The sequence below is a fragment of the Gouania willdenowi genome, chromosome 8 (genome assembly GCF_900634775.1).
Source record: "Gouania willdenowi chromosome 8, fGouWil2.1, whole genome shotgun sequence".
NCBI classification, from domain to species: domain Eukaryota; kingdom Metazoa; phylum Chordata; class Actinopteri; order Blenniiformes; family Gobiesocidae; genus Gouania; species Gouania willdenowi.
Window position 1 is genome coordinate 12,568,149 of NC_041051.1, and position 15,476 is coordinate 12,583,624.

General features: G+C 38.4%; 1 protein-coding gene across 2 annotated transcripts in view; it reads left to right on the plus strand.

Annotated features, from left to right (window-relative positions):
* LOC114467879 (protein kinase C beta type-like) overlaps positions 1 to 15,476 on the plus strand; it is a 104,700-nt gene that overhangs the window by 63,226 nt on the left and 25,998 nt on the right. For both annotated transcript variants that reach the window (XM_028454379.1, XM_028454380.1), the window contains 4 exons: positions 3,823 to 3,979; positions 5,870 to 6,004; positions 7,565 to 7,661; positions 13,590 to 13,733. In XM_028454379.1, the coding sequence (XP_028310180.1) occupies positions 3,823 to 3,979; positions 5,870 to 6,004; positions 7,565 to 7,661; positions 13,590 to 13,733 (533 nt within the window). The remainder of the gene's footprint in view (positions 1 to 3,822; positions 3,980 to 5,869; positions 6,005 to 7,564; positions 7,662 to 13,589; positions 13,734 to 15,476) is intronic.

Sequence of the window (15,476 nt, forward strand, 5' to 3'; positions counted from 1 at the left end):
ATGCGACCCGATGCAACCATAATCACATGAATGAGGTTCAAAATAGGGCATATATATATATATATATATATATACATGTATATTGTAAAAGCTTCTCTGATAGTGGAAAGAGCTGGACAGAACATATAGCAAATGAGAGTAATACACAAGAGAGAAGGTGCCCTGCCAACACCCACGCTATATACATACAGTATTCTGCTGCTACTGCATTCTTATCTCCAGTGCTGCCCCGTGTAGAGTCAAATACATGTGTTATCTCCTGCTTTTACACACATGCACACACACACACAAACTTGCCTATTTACTGTAAGTGTCCTTTGAGACTATTTGGCATGCTACCCTCTTTACAGCTCTCTTCAACTTGCATTTGATGGTCACTTTAACAGGCGTCATGTAATATTTATTGACCCTCTCCGCTGAGAGTTTAACACAGGCCGTGACTCTGAGCTGTGGTTAACCTCTCAGAGCGTTTGCTAGATTTAAAAAATGAATAAAAAGTTAAATAAAAATAATCATAGATGTAAATCTAAAAATAAATTGTAGGAGGACGATCTTTAAATGGAGAGGGATCGCATTTTATACATCAGTGCTGTATTTGAGCATTTTAAAGTAATGTGGGAATTGCAGATATTGTCTTCTCAAGACAGTTTATGAAGGGGCCCCAGATGTGGTCAGAGAGAGATCCTTTGTCCCTCATGATGTAAGTTATTTATTCTAAGGGCAGCGGCGAGGACAGTTCGGAGAACAATTTCCTTAGACTTGGTGTGCCGACCTCCCTCCCTGAGACAGCAATTACCCTTTTGGCCAATGTTATTAGTTTGATTTTTAATGGATTTTTGTTTTGACACCATCTCTAGTTCCTTGGCCCAATTTTTATTTTCCACCTCCTATTTCACCTACATGATCTGACAGTTGCCCTGACATTGAAATCAGCCGTATTTTCATTAAGTTTTGATAGAATAGCGAAGTTTAGCTATTAAGTTGTGGTCAATTACAATTTAATAGCATAATTGACAATTATTTATAATTATGATGTAATTATAATTGTAATTGTAATTGAAAAAAATCTATTGCAATCATTATTGAGTTAACTGAGTTCCGAAAATGTACATTAAAATTCTTTAAAAAAAAACTGTTAATTACAATTTCATTAAACTCAAACCTGGTGAACCATGTTACAGTTCTATTGCGTACACATACGCAGTTATTAAAATATGTTTCATATGAACTTTTCCCACTTCCTGTCAGTTCTCTTGAGGATCATTTTACCGTTTAAAAAAAATTGAAATCAAGGGGTATACAGACAGGAAAAAAGGCACAGACACCTACACCAAAAATATTAATACCAATATTTTCATGGATAAGGAAGTTATAACAATGTAACCAAGAGAGGACAAACAAATTGGATGATAGAAAATATTTTTTAGTGTATTTTACAGCTGATTTAAGACATTGGTCAAAACCCACTTGTTATCCTAAGAGATGCTAACAGAAAGCTAACAAAGGTTTATTGGGTTATTTATTTCAGGCTCAGTAATTGTGAGTAATTGACTTTGAACTTTAGTAATTGAGAAAGAAAAATAATTATTGTAATTTTAATTGTAATTGGGGAAAAATACTGGTCAGCGTAATCATAATTGAGTTGTAATTGAAGCCAAGAAAATGTGGTTTTTTTTTAAACATTTAGTCTAAATCCTAGGTCCGGTAACGTTTGTTTCCTACCCTTCCTAACGAAACGTGCTCAGCTGAGTGGTTACATTTATGGGGGCTGGGTGGCACTCAACACTGATCCCAGCAGACAAGCTGCTTAAGACACAGCATCCGTTCTCATGCTGGTAATTGAATATGACCTCCCAACTTGACCGTCAATAGCATTTGCACACACACACATACACACACTCTCACACTCGCAATCCAGTCATTTTGGATTGTACACCAGTGGAATACAATTACAGCCCACTAACTGGCAGCTAACAAAAGAAGGATTAGTGTTCAAACTGGCAACCTCTCTCTGTCTGCACATGACAGACATATCTGGCAACCCCAAGGCTGTGACCTTGTGCATGCTTGAGTGTGTGCCTCAGAATGACCATGTCTTATTAATTTTCTGAAAGTGTGCCTCAGTCACATTACATAAGAGCACTAAATGATTATAGTGGCTCAGGGTGCAATCTGCATCCTTTCTTTATGCATGCAGAGGAAAGGTGTGGCGAATACTGATATGGCATGTTACGTACCCTACCTGTATTAAAATAAAGCACTAGTTCCAGCTTGCTAAAGGTAAATAATCATTGTGAGGTAATGAAATGTGAAAATATAGCATCAAAACTTTGAAACCAATAACAGCTCTGTAGTCCTTGACTGTTTGTTTGGAAGTATTTATATTATTGTTGTTTTGTTTTTGTTTTTTTTTCAAAGAAGGACAGAAAACTAAATAAAACCTTCTGCGTCCCTGTTGTTGTCTTTTTTTGTATTATTTTTATTGAATATATGAATTAACATTTTACTTGAAGTTTTATATATAAAGCTGACATTATGCTGTCATTAGCAGAATAAGGTGTCATGGAGGCTGTCATTAAGTGTTTTTTGCTAAATTATGACGCCTTTGGAGCTATGTTGGCTTTTTTTTGGTTTAGATGGATGAATCTTAGTGGGGTTAGGGGATAGGGGTTCGGGCAGGGGTGGACTGGGACCAAAATTCAGCCCTGGCATTTACTAGCCCACTATATTATCATAGGTCACCATGTAGAAGCTGTTATTAAGTCAGTGATGCACAACATTTGGCTCTTTGTCTTTTTAATTTTAATTATTATTCCCCCAGAAAACCTTAAAAGGGGGAAACTTTAACCCCTTTTCACATTTTTCCTTTGGCCATTTCGCAACTTCCTTTGTCCCATTTTTGTCCCTCTTCAAAAGTAGCTACCATTTGCCAATAAATATAATTTTCCCCCCATTATTTTTTTGTCCGTTTTTGCAAGTTCTTTCTGACACTTTTATCCAATTTTAGTCCTTTCTTTAATTTTTTTGGCCACTTTTCATCCCAATAAGCTTTGCTGAATAAATGGTCACTTGTTTCCTTATTTCCTTACATTTTACCTCTTTTTGTTCCACATTTTTGCCCTTTTTCACTATTGTTTGCCACATTTTGCTCATTTAAGCTACCTTTGCCATTACATACCACCTGGTTTTTCTTTATTTGTCCATTTTTTGGTCACTCATGACTGCTTTTGGCCCACTTTAGTCACTTTTGGACTATTTTTGGCCACCTGTTAACATATCTGCCTCCACTCGCTCATCAAAAGAAAAAACAAAAACATAGTGGACCGGAGCAGCACGATTTGGGTCGAGATGGCCAGTTCACCCCTGGGTTAGGGTAACAAACGACACTTAATGACACCTTATTCATGCTAATGACAGGTATCATGTCATAATAATGACAGCGTAATGTCAACCTTTATGTATAAAACTTCAAGTAAAGTGTTACCAAATAATCATTGTGAGGTAATGAAATGTGAAAACGTAGCATCATAACTTTGAAACCAACAGCAGCTCTGTAGTCCTTGACTGTTTGTTCAGAAGTATATTTTTATATATAGATCAATACAAAAATAAAACCTTCTGCATCCCTGATGTTGCCTTGTTTTGTATTATTTTTATTGAATATATGAAATAATGTGATTGCTTAAGGTGCTAACAGAACTCTGCATTTTAGGAATGAACCTCGAAACATTGTAAAGTGTAAAATAAGAATGCTGCTAGGGATGATCATTGATTTCTCTTCTCAACTTCTCTCTTCATTTTTCTTTGTGTTCATCGTTCCAGTCAAAGAGGCCAGGAATCTAGTGCCTATGGACCCCAACGGTCTGTCAGACCCCTATGTGAAGCTTAAACTGATCCCAGATCCTCGCAGCGAGAGTAAACAGAAGACCAAGACAATAAAGTGCTGCCTCAACCCCACCTGGAATGAGACTTTTAAATTGTAAGGCTTTATCACCAGCATGTTCTGCTGTTTCTTTTCAATATATTGCAGTATGTGTCCCTGTGCTTCCTCACCTCACTTCTGTTTTATCTCTTTCTTTCTTTCTTTTTTTCCCGCTTTCTCACATTCTCGAGTGTTCTGACACCATCACATTATGCTTGTCTCGCCAAGCACTATTGTAGGGTTGTGCGGCTAACTTGGGCTCAGGTGGTAGAGGGGTCGTCTTCTGATTGAGAGGTTGGGGGGTTCAGTCCCACTCTATGCCGGCCGAAGTGTCCTTAGGCAAGACACTGAACCCTAAGTTGTTCGCAGTGGTTGACTCGTGCCTTGCATGGCAGATCAGTCCCATTGGTGGGTGAATGGGTGAAAGAGTAGATATTGTAAAGCGTGTTGGGACTACTTCAGTAAAGCACTTTATAAATCAAGTCCATTTACCATAACTTCAATATTATCTCAAATATCACTAATATAGGCATCCAGTGAAATATGACGTTTTGAAGATGCTTTTGATAAATCTAATGTAGAGGTAATGCTAAAGTCATCATGTATTCTTTATTTTACTTTGAACTCAAACCCAGCTCTTATTCTTATCAACTCGTCGTCTGAAGGTACTTTAAACCTTCAGGTACAGTAGATACAAATCAATGTGTTTGATCTGGCTTGATCATATTTACCTTCAGTGAGGAGGTAATATTTTTCTCATCATATATGTATTTGTTTGATTCTCAGGATTTGACGAAATTTTAACCAAAGATTCCATAAAAGTTTGACCGATGTTTATGAAACTTGACTAATGCTTAATTCTGATGTTTTTGAAAAATCAGATTTTTTTTGTGTGCTCAGTCATATTTACACATTAAATGCATCTTATATCAATTTGGAGTATGAATGGAATGCAACCTGCACAAAAGAGGTGTGTGTGGCACTAATGTGTATAATATAATAAATATGTATTAATTTTAAGAACTCTCTTTCCTTCCATTATCTACTTTTCTACTTACATCCTCCACCGAGGTTTCCCCCCTCCCCTGCCACTTCATCTGGGATGCAGAATTACAACGCTATCGTATTTCGATGACGTAAAGGTCGAATAGAATGCGACCTGGCCGTTCAGACAGCAGTCGCTTTGAAAAATATCAGATACGTATCTGATTTATGTCAATATATGAAAGTGGCCTGGGTCGGACAATGAAAAATTTGGAATTGTATTGTTCACATTGATATGAAAAAAATCACATATGGGCAAAAAAATCGGAAAAGATCTGCAGCGTGAAGATAATCTTAGTTACGTCGGGTTGGCTCCTCAATTACGTCACCGAGTTTGATCCGGTGTCAGGTACTGAGTTTACCTCCGTACTGAGATTATAACCCTAACCCTAACCTAATCCAATAAACAAGTAAAACACTTTGAACACTTTGAAAACAAAAATAAACAAAAATGAATTAATTTTTTTAGCAAAAATTCATTTTTCGGTGGTGCGCATGTGCGCGCATTGTGCATATATGCGCATATACAATCTCAGTACGATGCGCACTCAGTACATGTCACCTGATTAGATCTGAATTTTATTTTTTATCACAATTTTTGGAAAAAAATTGGGGTGTCCATACATTTTGAGCTTACAGTGCTTTTAAATTGTGAATAATCATGGTAACATAATCCGGATTACCGATCCAGGAAAAGAGGATATTTGGTGCTTGGTTTGCGCTCTTCAAATGTTCTCGTTTGAAGTTGAATTTCCGAGGAACAAAGTTTTGAACCTATTATTGTTTAATTTTCATGTTTTCAGTTAAACCTTTGCACCAGAATGCTTTACACTTGATTGTCAATAACATCTCACTAATCCCTTTTCCTACTGTTGTTTTGTTCTTACCTACCCATCCTCTCAGCCACCTGAAGGAGTACGATAAGGACCGACGCCTGTCTGTGGAGGTGTGGGACTGGGACCTGACCAGCCGCAACGACTTCATGGGATCGCTGTCCTTTGGCATCTCAGAGCTCCATAAGCTGCCCGTGGATGGATGGTAGATGAAAGTAGAATTTGGGATAATACGGGGGTGGTATGGTAAAGAAAGGAGGGAGGCAAAGAAATGGCACTGGTAGGGAAAGGAAACTGAAGGTGACCTTGTTCATTATTGCACTGTAGGAGAAATACTTTAGTAGGAGTTGCTCTTTTTATTCCAGTTAAACACAGTGCCATAGCAACTCTAGCCCATCTCTTTATCTCTGCTTCTTTATCTCCCGCTGCAGTAAGTCTCTCTATCTTTCTACCTGTCTTTCTTTTTGCTGACACCGCCCTGTCAGGATTTTTAATGAAATGCTAGCATCGGAGGAAGTGCAATGCCATTAAAAACTCAAAAAAATTGTTTTTAGCCTACTTTATTCAAAACATCTCACTAGGTACAAGAAGGAAATTAATGTAACATTGTCTCACAACAATTTCACCAAACAATTAAGTTGGCCAATTTTTAGGCCCACTGTATATATTGTAGTTATATATTATATTATGACATTTCATATTATTCATGATATGAAATATCCAATTATTCTAATTACTATCAAATGGCCAGTTGTTAGAGGCATATTTAATCTTAGAATTAAGTACACATACTGTGTCCATACATGCTTTTATTCCATCTGTATTTATGCACATATATAGGGTTGATCATATCAGGGGTTTTTTTTAAAAAACTGATTACCTATCAGGGAAAATGGTTCCAACCAATATCGATCAGTATTTTCCAAAGACGTAAAAATTATAAGTTGAGTTTTTAATTTGAGAAAAATTATTCCAGAAAAATTATATACCAAATGGTATATCAATTATATTATAATAATAATTATATCAAATTTTCTTTAAAGTTCGTGTAAAGCATAAATGATGATATGAGTTTGTCACACCACAGAAACATGTGTCATTGACCACTGAGCCAAATTTGAAAGATGAAAAAAATTGCTGGCGATCTGAAATGCTGGGGGCGTGTCAGTTAGAGGTGCTGGAACCACGCCCACGCGCGGTTAGGGCGTCGCCTCCGTGTACTAACCCTAACCCTATGGGAGGGAGAGAGCAATGTGAATTTTTTTTTTTTTTAAATGCTCAATTCTTCATTCTTTTCTAAAACACATGAAATGGTTATACATGTATTCCTTAACACATGTACAAACCATTCAACCATTTAGAATTTTGTTTATTTAGTTTTTCTTAGCAATTTTTTAAATTTGGCTCAGTGGTCAATGGCACATGTTTCTGTGGTGTGACAAACTCATAACACAAATTTATTTCTACTTTAAACAAACTTTAAGGACCTGTTGCTGGGACTGATACAAGACTGCCCCTAGTGGACATAATGAGTAACATCATGTCATTGCATGGAAATATATGGCCCGTATAAGGATGTATGCATTGATTGTTGCATCTAATAAACTTTGTCCTCCCCCCACATTGTTTTAAGTCACCATTGATGTTCATATATGCACAGTTGTTGCAATAGCGTTCAGCAACTACATTTAAGGCAACACTTAAACATCCTAACTGTTCAAACTAATTACAAATTGACTTGAAAATAATTATTCTTTTGCTTTAGGTTTAAGCTGCTCTCCCAGGAAGAGGGCGAGTACTTCAATGTCCCCGTGTCTCTGGAGGGAGAGGAGGGCAACGAGGAACTGAGACAAAAATTTGAGGTGTGTGTGTCAGTATGTTAGGAATATGTGTAAGCACAATGCATCTGTGTGTGTCTAAAAGAGGGCCACTCTGGGAGAGCTGTTAGCAGTTGGCAGGCGTAGTGCCATCCGGCCTGGCAAGCTGTGTGTGTGTGTGTGTGTGTGTGTGTGTGTGTGTGTGTGTGTGTGTGTGTGTGTGCGTGTGTGCGTGTGTGCGTGTGTGCGTGTGCGTGTGCGTGTGCGTGTGCGTGTGCGTGTGCGTGTGCGTGTGCGTGTGCGTGTGCGTGTGCGCGTGCGCGTGCGCGTGTGTGCGCGTGCGTGCGTGCGCGTGTGTTGACCGGTTCGTTCCCTCATTAACACATTTGGCTGTGGTGAGGATATTTTCTACCCTCTTAATGACACTAAGCCACTAACATCAACCACTCATTCTAAATCATGATGAATGCAGAGTGAAACATTTCTGTCCTCAGCTGTGTTTTATCCAAACTTCAGGAATAGGGTGAAGGGAAAAAAATTATTAAAATAATGTTTTATGAATAATAAAAGAAAATCTAACGATAAAAATAAAGGACATTTGGTTCTTCCTCATTGGATTGCTTTTATATTTTTTTCTGTTTTAAATCTTCGACACTTTGGCATTAATTTTAATGTTAAATGGATTATGAATAAAATACATTATTATTATTATTTCCCAATTATTGCTAAAGACAAAGAATAACACTGGAAATCCTGTCGTGATCTATATTAATAGGAATAAAAACAACGTATTCCCGACTTTTGTGTACACAATTGTCTAAATCAGTAGTTCCCAAACAGGGGTACATGTACCCCATAGGGGTACAGGAGCACATTGCAGGGGGTTCGCGGAAGATTGAACGATTAATTTGAAAATGATTTGGAAATGTTTCGAGTTATTTTTTAGGCAATTTTTTGGACAAATTCACCACAAACTAACAGTACTCGATAAAATTCTATATTTTCTTGGATTTTTTATGCTGTAGAAGCTATTTTAACACACTTCTGACAACATGGGACAATAATTAGCTACATTTTGCTTGAAGTAATCACATGGTTTTTTGTTTTTTAATAAATTCCACTTTAATTCCACTCATTGTTTTGAAGTTGTAAATTACGCCTTAGGGAACCAATGTTCAAGACACAATTATGAGTTTTGAAGAGCTGTTCCACAAACGAAAAAGCATATGAGGTTATGGAGAGTGTACTCATGATATGAAGAGAAGGGTACACATTATTTGACAAAAATGCAAAGAGGGTACATGGGACAAAAAATATTGGGAACCACTGGTCTAAATGAATAAAATGGACAGTTTAGTTTAAGCGCTTTGTGTGTTCCTCTTTGTTTTCTAATTGTTCTTCGTCCTCTGTCACCTTCACTGCCCCCCCCTCCCAACCCAAACCCATCCCCTTGTGCTTCTCGTCGTCTTCACCAGTTTTTTTTCTCTCTGTCTTCTGAAGGTCGCAGTCCTCAGACGCTCACTGAGACCCATTCTCATGGGGGCTGCAATCACACACACACACACACACACACACACAGAGACGCACATGGGTGCTTGTACACATGCACACACACACACACAGGAATGCACTTTAGTGGCGCTTTCAATGAGTAGAAGTAGAGAAAAGAAAATCACAGGGACAAAAAGTGCTACACGCCTCCTTCCCATGAACACAAATAGAAAACGGGCTGAGAAACAAGCCTTCACTGTTGCACTTAGTAATGTTATACAATGCTAGAAAAAAAAATTAGTGAAAAATGTTACATTTGACAAGAAAATGTATTTTGCTGATGGGTGGATCAGTGGTGACAGCTTAGGGTCTCTCATCAGCTTCACTGCGTCATGGATTGATTCGACCCAGGCTAAGCATGAATGAGCTGACTCATCACATTTAGGGATTTTTTTACACCACAGCAAAGTCATCCTAATAATTAATTCTTACTTCAGAAAGACTGACTTCATAAAAACTTCTGAATGGCAGCTACATTTTGATTTACTTTTTGGTTACCAGGTTTACTTCTAGAATGCTTTACAAAGCTAACTTAACACAAGACATTGAGATGTGACTTATGATAAAGGTAGACCAGTGATCGCATAGATATACCATTTACAGCACATGTGTCAAACTCAAGGCCCGGGGACCAAATCCGGTCCTTTAGACCATCCAACCTGGCCCGTAGGAGAAAGTAAAAGAAGACTGGAAAAAAAGGTGAATTATTTTGTAAACCACCCAAAAAAATTCATTTGAAGATATCTTAACACAAATTCAATGAAATGCCACATTATTTGGAAGATTGCAATTTTCCCATGCTCTTATTACAGGACTTCAGCCATTTTAAATTTCAAATTGTTCAAATATTTTCATCAACATCAGAGTTTCCCCCAAATTACATAAAAACTGGTCACAAAATAAAATTTTAAATAGTAAATCATGCAGGGACTTATATCTGTCACTATTGCTTGGATGATGTCTGCGCAGAAGTGTAAACTGTATTTGTTGTATTTGACATTCCTGATGTACATTGATACTCTATCATCCCTTTCATGGTCTTTAGTTGTGACTTTACAGTTTTGTTGTTGTCTTGTCCAATCATCTATTCCGAAATGATCTATGAATAAAATATGAGGAAAAATCCCTTCTTTTCAATGCCACATATGGTATAATAGTACAGTCACACTGTGGCTTTCCATGGAGTGTAGGACGACCTTAAAAAGTAGCCAACGACAGCATACATGCTTAGTATTGGCATGCACGAATCGATACATACTGTATCTATGCCTTAAATCATAGCTGACAGCTGTCAATCCTTCTGAAGACACCAAAGCAAACATGACTTATTATTGATTGATCTGCCACAAATAGGGGTTGTGCAACGGTAACTGCTGGAACAAGATTTCAGCAACACGTAAACCCAAAAAATTTAGGTGGATGGATACTGTATTGGTGCGGAGTTCACATTGAAGGAGCATAGGGTAGGATCTAGAAATCAGACTCCATAGTGACAAAACAGTGGTTAGTGTAACTGCAGCCATCAGCCAAGCCACCGCGGGGGCGCGCATCAACTGTTTACAGCTGGTACGAGAGGATGGCACTGGACGGGTCGGGTTCGGACAGATATTTAGAACTGGTGGTCGTGTTGAGTCACATAGTGTCGTTGGCGCGCAGCGTTCTTCCTTCTGCTGCAGCCACAGCTGATTTAGCTTTGGCAGAGTGCACTCACTGTATAACAGTGAAAGCAGTGATCCGCGGGGCAACTTGGCAAGGAGAATGGAACAGAGGACCATTTTAAAGGAATACATCCCTTTTTCTGCACAATAACATGGATTATCCTTATCTTTGATACATGGATTATGTAAATAGATCCTATGGGTCTCTTGCGTGTACTGCGACCTTGTTTGTGTTTCACTTTTGCTTGTTACCCGTGCGCTGATCTGATGTTGACATTAACAGTTGTTTGTTAATAAAATCAGTGCTTACCACTAAAACAAACATACATATGTCATTTCTTTGAGGAAAAAAATTAGGTTTTAACTATTGGACTCGGAAGAGAAAATACGGCCCGGTCAGCACTCCAACTGTGACATGGTTATTTATTTACTCGCCGTTCATGTGACTGTTTACTGCAAGACTTGTGCACATGCCTCTGCGTACAACTGTGGAGCCAAACAGTGGTTAAGTCCACCGTGCTTGTCTTCTTTCAGTCTCCAAGACGTCTTCTTTTCATTCTTTTTTTATTTACGGTCGTGGGATGTCTCTCCAAGCCGTCGTGAACGCGCACCAGCATCATTTGACTTCACATCCGCAGAAATGCACGGGGAAATTGGACTCAGAACAGCAGTCTTTTCAAGGCAATAGGTAGAAATATGTGTGAGCGCTTCATCACCCATTAGCATTAAAAAAAAACTGTTTAAAAAATGTTTATTTTTTTTCTCAAATCCATCCATCCATCTTCATACCCGCTTATTCCCGTTTATCAGGGTCGCGGGGGTCTGCCGGTGCCAATCTCCGGCTCTCATAGGGCGGGGGTACAGGGCGCCAGTCCATCACAGGGCAACACAGACAGACAACCATGTTTTTGGATTGTGGGAGGAAGCCGGAGTACCTGGAGGAAACCCACACAGCACGGGGAGAACATGCAAACTCCACACAGAAAGGACCCAAGTGTCCACCCCAGGGCTTGAACCCAGGACCTTCTTGCTGTGAGGCATGCTAACCACTAAGCCACTGTGCGCCCCTCCCTATGCTCCTTTAAGTTTAAAGAAGGTCCCTCTCTTCTAGGTAATAGCAATGATTGTCGCAAACTTCAACCAGACAACAGTAAAGCTTACAGATGTTTCACACAGCATTTATTAATGATCAGCTCTGAACACCATTTACATTGAGTCAGTCCTTTTTTTAGGAAACACTAAAAGAGCTACAATAAAATAACGTCAATAATAAACATAAATGTGTTCTTCCATGTTAACAAATGTTGTTTTTAACACCTTTAACGATGCATGTGTAAATTTTACATTTAACAGAAAGTGTTCCTTGTCTTGGGTAAACAAGTTAACAACTTAATCTTGCAACTAATCATTCGTCAGAGCCGTTCGCTGAACCACCCTCCCTGACTTTCCCCTGCTGCTAACGCACACAGCCCACACATGTAACACATAATTGTACGGTCAAAGTATTTTAAAAACTAAATGATATGAATTCAATAAACAACTAAATACATTGTTCCTACTACCTCTAGGTGCCTTTAAGCTTTTAAATATCCTGTTTACATCGCACAGCATCACTTTGTCACCGTTTTTCACCATTTTCACCATTTTCCAAGTCCATTGTTTTGAACTATTATAGAAATTTTAAGGAAGCGTCTCTCCTGTCAAAACACTCAGATCTACACTTCCTGGTCCCACAAAAAAAGTCCATAACAAATAAAATACAGGAGGAGAACAAACATTTTAACTCAAGGAAAACAGAGGCTTTCGATAAATAATTACCACATTTACAGACCTTTTATAAGAGTCACAATGATGATAAATTTAACAAGGCCAACATTGAATAACATTTTATAGAATGCTTGAAACGTGTCTTTTACACCTGCTTTATCCCTGCTAGGGTTAAACTTTTGTCATTGTAAACAACTAGAACAATATGTGTTGTGATTTGCTATATGCAAACACCTCACCTGCTCCTCTGCGTGTGTTCATATGTATATATAACGACAGATAAAAGAAAACATCATCTTTGTTATTGAGTGTTTCATTTGTGTAGGAAAAAGCACTGAAGAAAATACAGCTTTGCATGACAGAAGTACTTTGAGATTTAGCTCAATAAATGCTAAGTGCTTATAAAAAAAATCTCCAGCAGGCACTAACAAAACACTGTGTTAGAAGTTTCCTTAAACTGGCAAAATCCAAGTTCGTGGATAAATAGGGAGAGTTTTAGAAACTAGGGAACCAGAAAGAAGAAATTGGAAACAGACAAGTTCTTATGGACATGATTGAATAGACGAACAACCATATTAGATTTATTAAGATTAAATTGGAGAAGGAATTGTTTTAAATGATTAGAGATTGTGTGAAAACTTGTAGAGTGAGTGGGTGAGTCTGTGTGAAGGATGTAAAGATGGGAAGAGATGACGGTGATGATTGAATGAAGGGGCAGACTCACTCACAGCAAGGTCACATTGGTTTCAGAAAGCATTGCCTTGAGTGCATGCTCATAATAAATGGAATAGAAATTGAAAAAAAGCTAGCTTAAAAGCTTTCTTAACCAAAGAAGTTAAACTATTTAATAAAGTGTATGGAATTTTGCTTTGTTGATTTATTTAAATCTCTAAGGCATATGTGCCACATTTCTACACTATTAAAGTTGAAATGTGTGGTATATTTTTTTGGTTTTGCATTTAAATGGTATTTACTATTTTTTTTTATTTTCATACAGAGAGCTAAGATTGGTCCAGGGAAGAACACGGAAGGGAAAGCAGCCAATGCCGCATCCCGGTTTGACTCCAATGGGAACCAAGATCACATGAAACTGTCAGATTTTAACTTCCTGGTGGTTTTGGGGAAAGGCAGTTTCGGCAAGGTACGTTTTCTCGATTGTGTATTATTTTAAAATGTTATACTATATTTAATACAAACATGCAAGTGCGACTCCAGCTATTATAGTGTCAAATTAGTTTTTCAAAGATCCCCTGGTGTTAATGTCTCAGTTTGATACATAAGGGCTCACACAATGACATGTTTGAAAAGCTAGGCTCCTTTATTCTACAGATAAATGCAAAACTTTATCCTGATAAGGATTGAACTTAGAGTGAGACATCTCATGAAATAGTATGAAAGAAAACTGTTTGTCCTTGTCCTGAAAATAGCTTTGACAAAAGTTGGCCTGACTGAAGATATTTTTTAAATAACAGGATTATTGGGTATAAATGTATATAATTATAGTTTTAAACATAAAAAGAAACCATGAATAATAGTTGTTTCCAACACAACCCCAGAACATAAATTATCAGAGGAAAAAAAGGTGATGTCGGATGCGCATTAAGCAACAAACTATTTAAGTTTCTGTTCTAAATTACATCAACATTAACAGGAATAAATATTCAAACAAGTAGTAAACTGCCTTTCAAAGTTTGAAAAACTCTCCTTCTCAGCGCATCACTCTCATATCGCTGTAATGTTCAAGTAAGAAGCAGAGAGGAAGGGAGAGAGAAACACACACATGCCAAACCTCCAGCCAGCTGCTTGTTAAATACAACTCGACAACAACATGGAGCCACAGAACAACGTCAGCTAAGTTAAATAGTTAAAAGATTCTTTGAAAGTTTAAAACTTGCCGTTGGGGTTGAAGAGCTTCCTTCACGCTCTGCTAGTGGGGGGAGGGGCTCTGCACTCTGCAGCCTCTGTCTCCAGCAACACGGAGCAGCCTGTGGCAGCCGCTCTGTATTTAAAGCGGATTGGCGAACGCAGCAGTAAAACACGCAAAAATCGGCAGATTAAATCGGCCACCTATGAATCGGTCAATCACTAAAAGCTACTATATTTAACTCAGCATCACATATATCCATCTCGTACGCTCTGAAACCTTGTTTTTTTAGTAATAACAGTCTTGTGTTTACAGTACTTAACATCTTGGTAGACTGGCCCCCACAAACCATTCAGATTAAAGAAATCATGAAAAAAACCCTAAAATAATGTGAGCTGTACACCAATGAGCTGCACCAGCTGTCTTTATGTTTGACTCAGCATTATGTTCAGTATCTAAAAGCAGAGCTTAGAGAGAGACAAAGAAGACCTAAAAGTGGGACTACAGATCAAAACGATTAGAGAAGATGAGGCAGGTGGAGGGAAGACACGGAGAGTGGGGAGAGGGATGAAAAAGAAAGACAGGAGATGTAAGGCATGGTGACAAGGTTGGCATGAATGAAATGAAGGAGAGGCATAATGCCAGAGCGGATGGTGAGCAAGAGAATAAGAAAAGAGGCAGAGACTGTGCAGAGGGAGGACTGAGATAAATTAATGAAAATGAAGGCAGGAGACAAAGAGCTGGGAGATATGCTGACAGAGAAAAACAGGACGTGAAAAGAAAAATTTAGGTAGGTGACGGTTTGAGCAGCAGCTAGGGCACAGGGAGAGGCAGAGTGAGATAAAGAGCGAGGGAGAGAGAGAGATAAGAGCGAGGGAGAGAGACCGCATCAGACCTGTACGTTGGATGCCTGTTTCCATGGGAACAAGCATTTAAAGCCACACTAGTGCGTCACTGTGGAGAGCTTGACTTAAAGCTCCATCATTATTGGGATACCCAGGCCACACATGCATGCACACA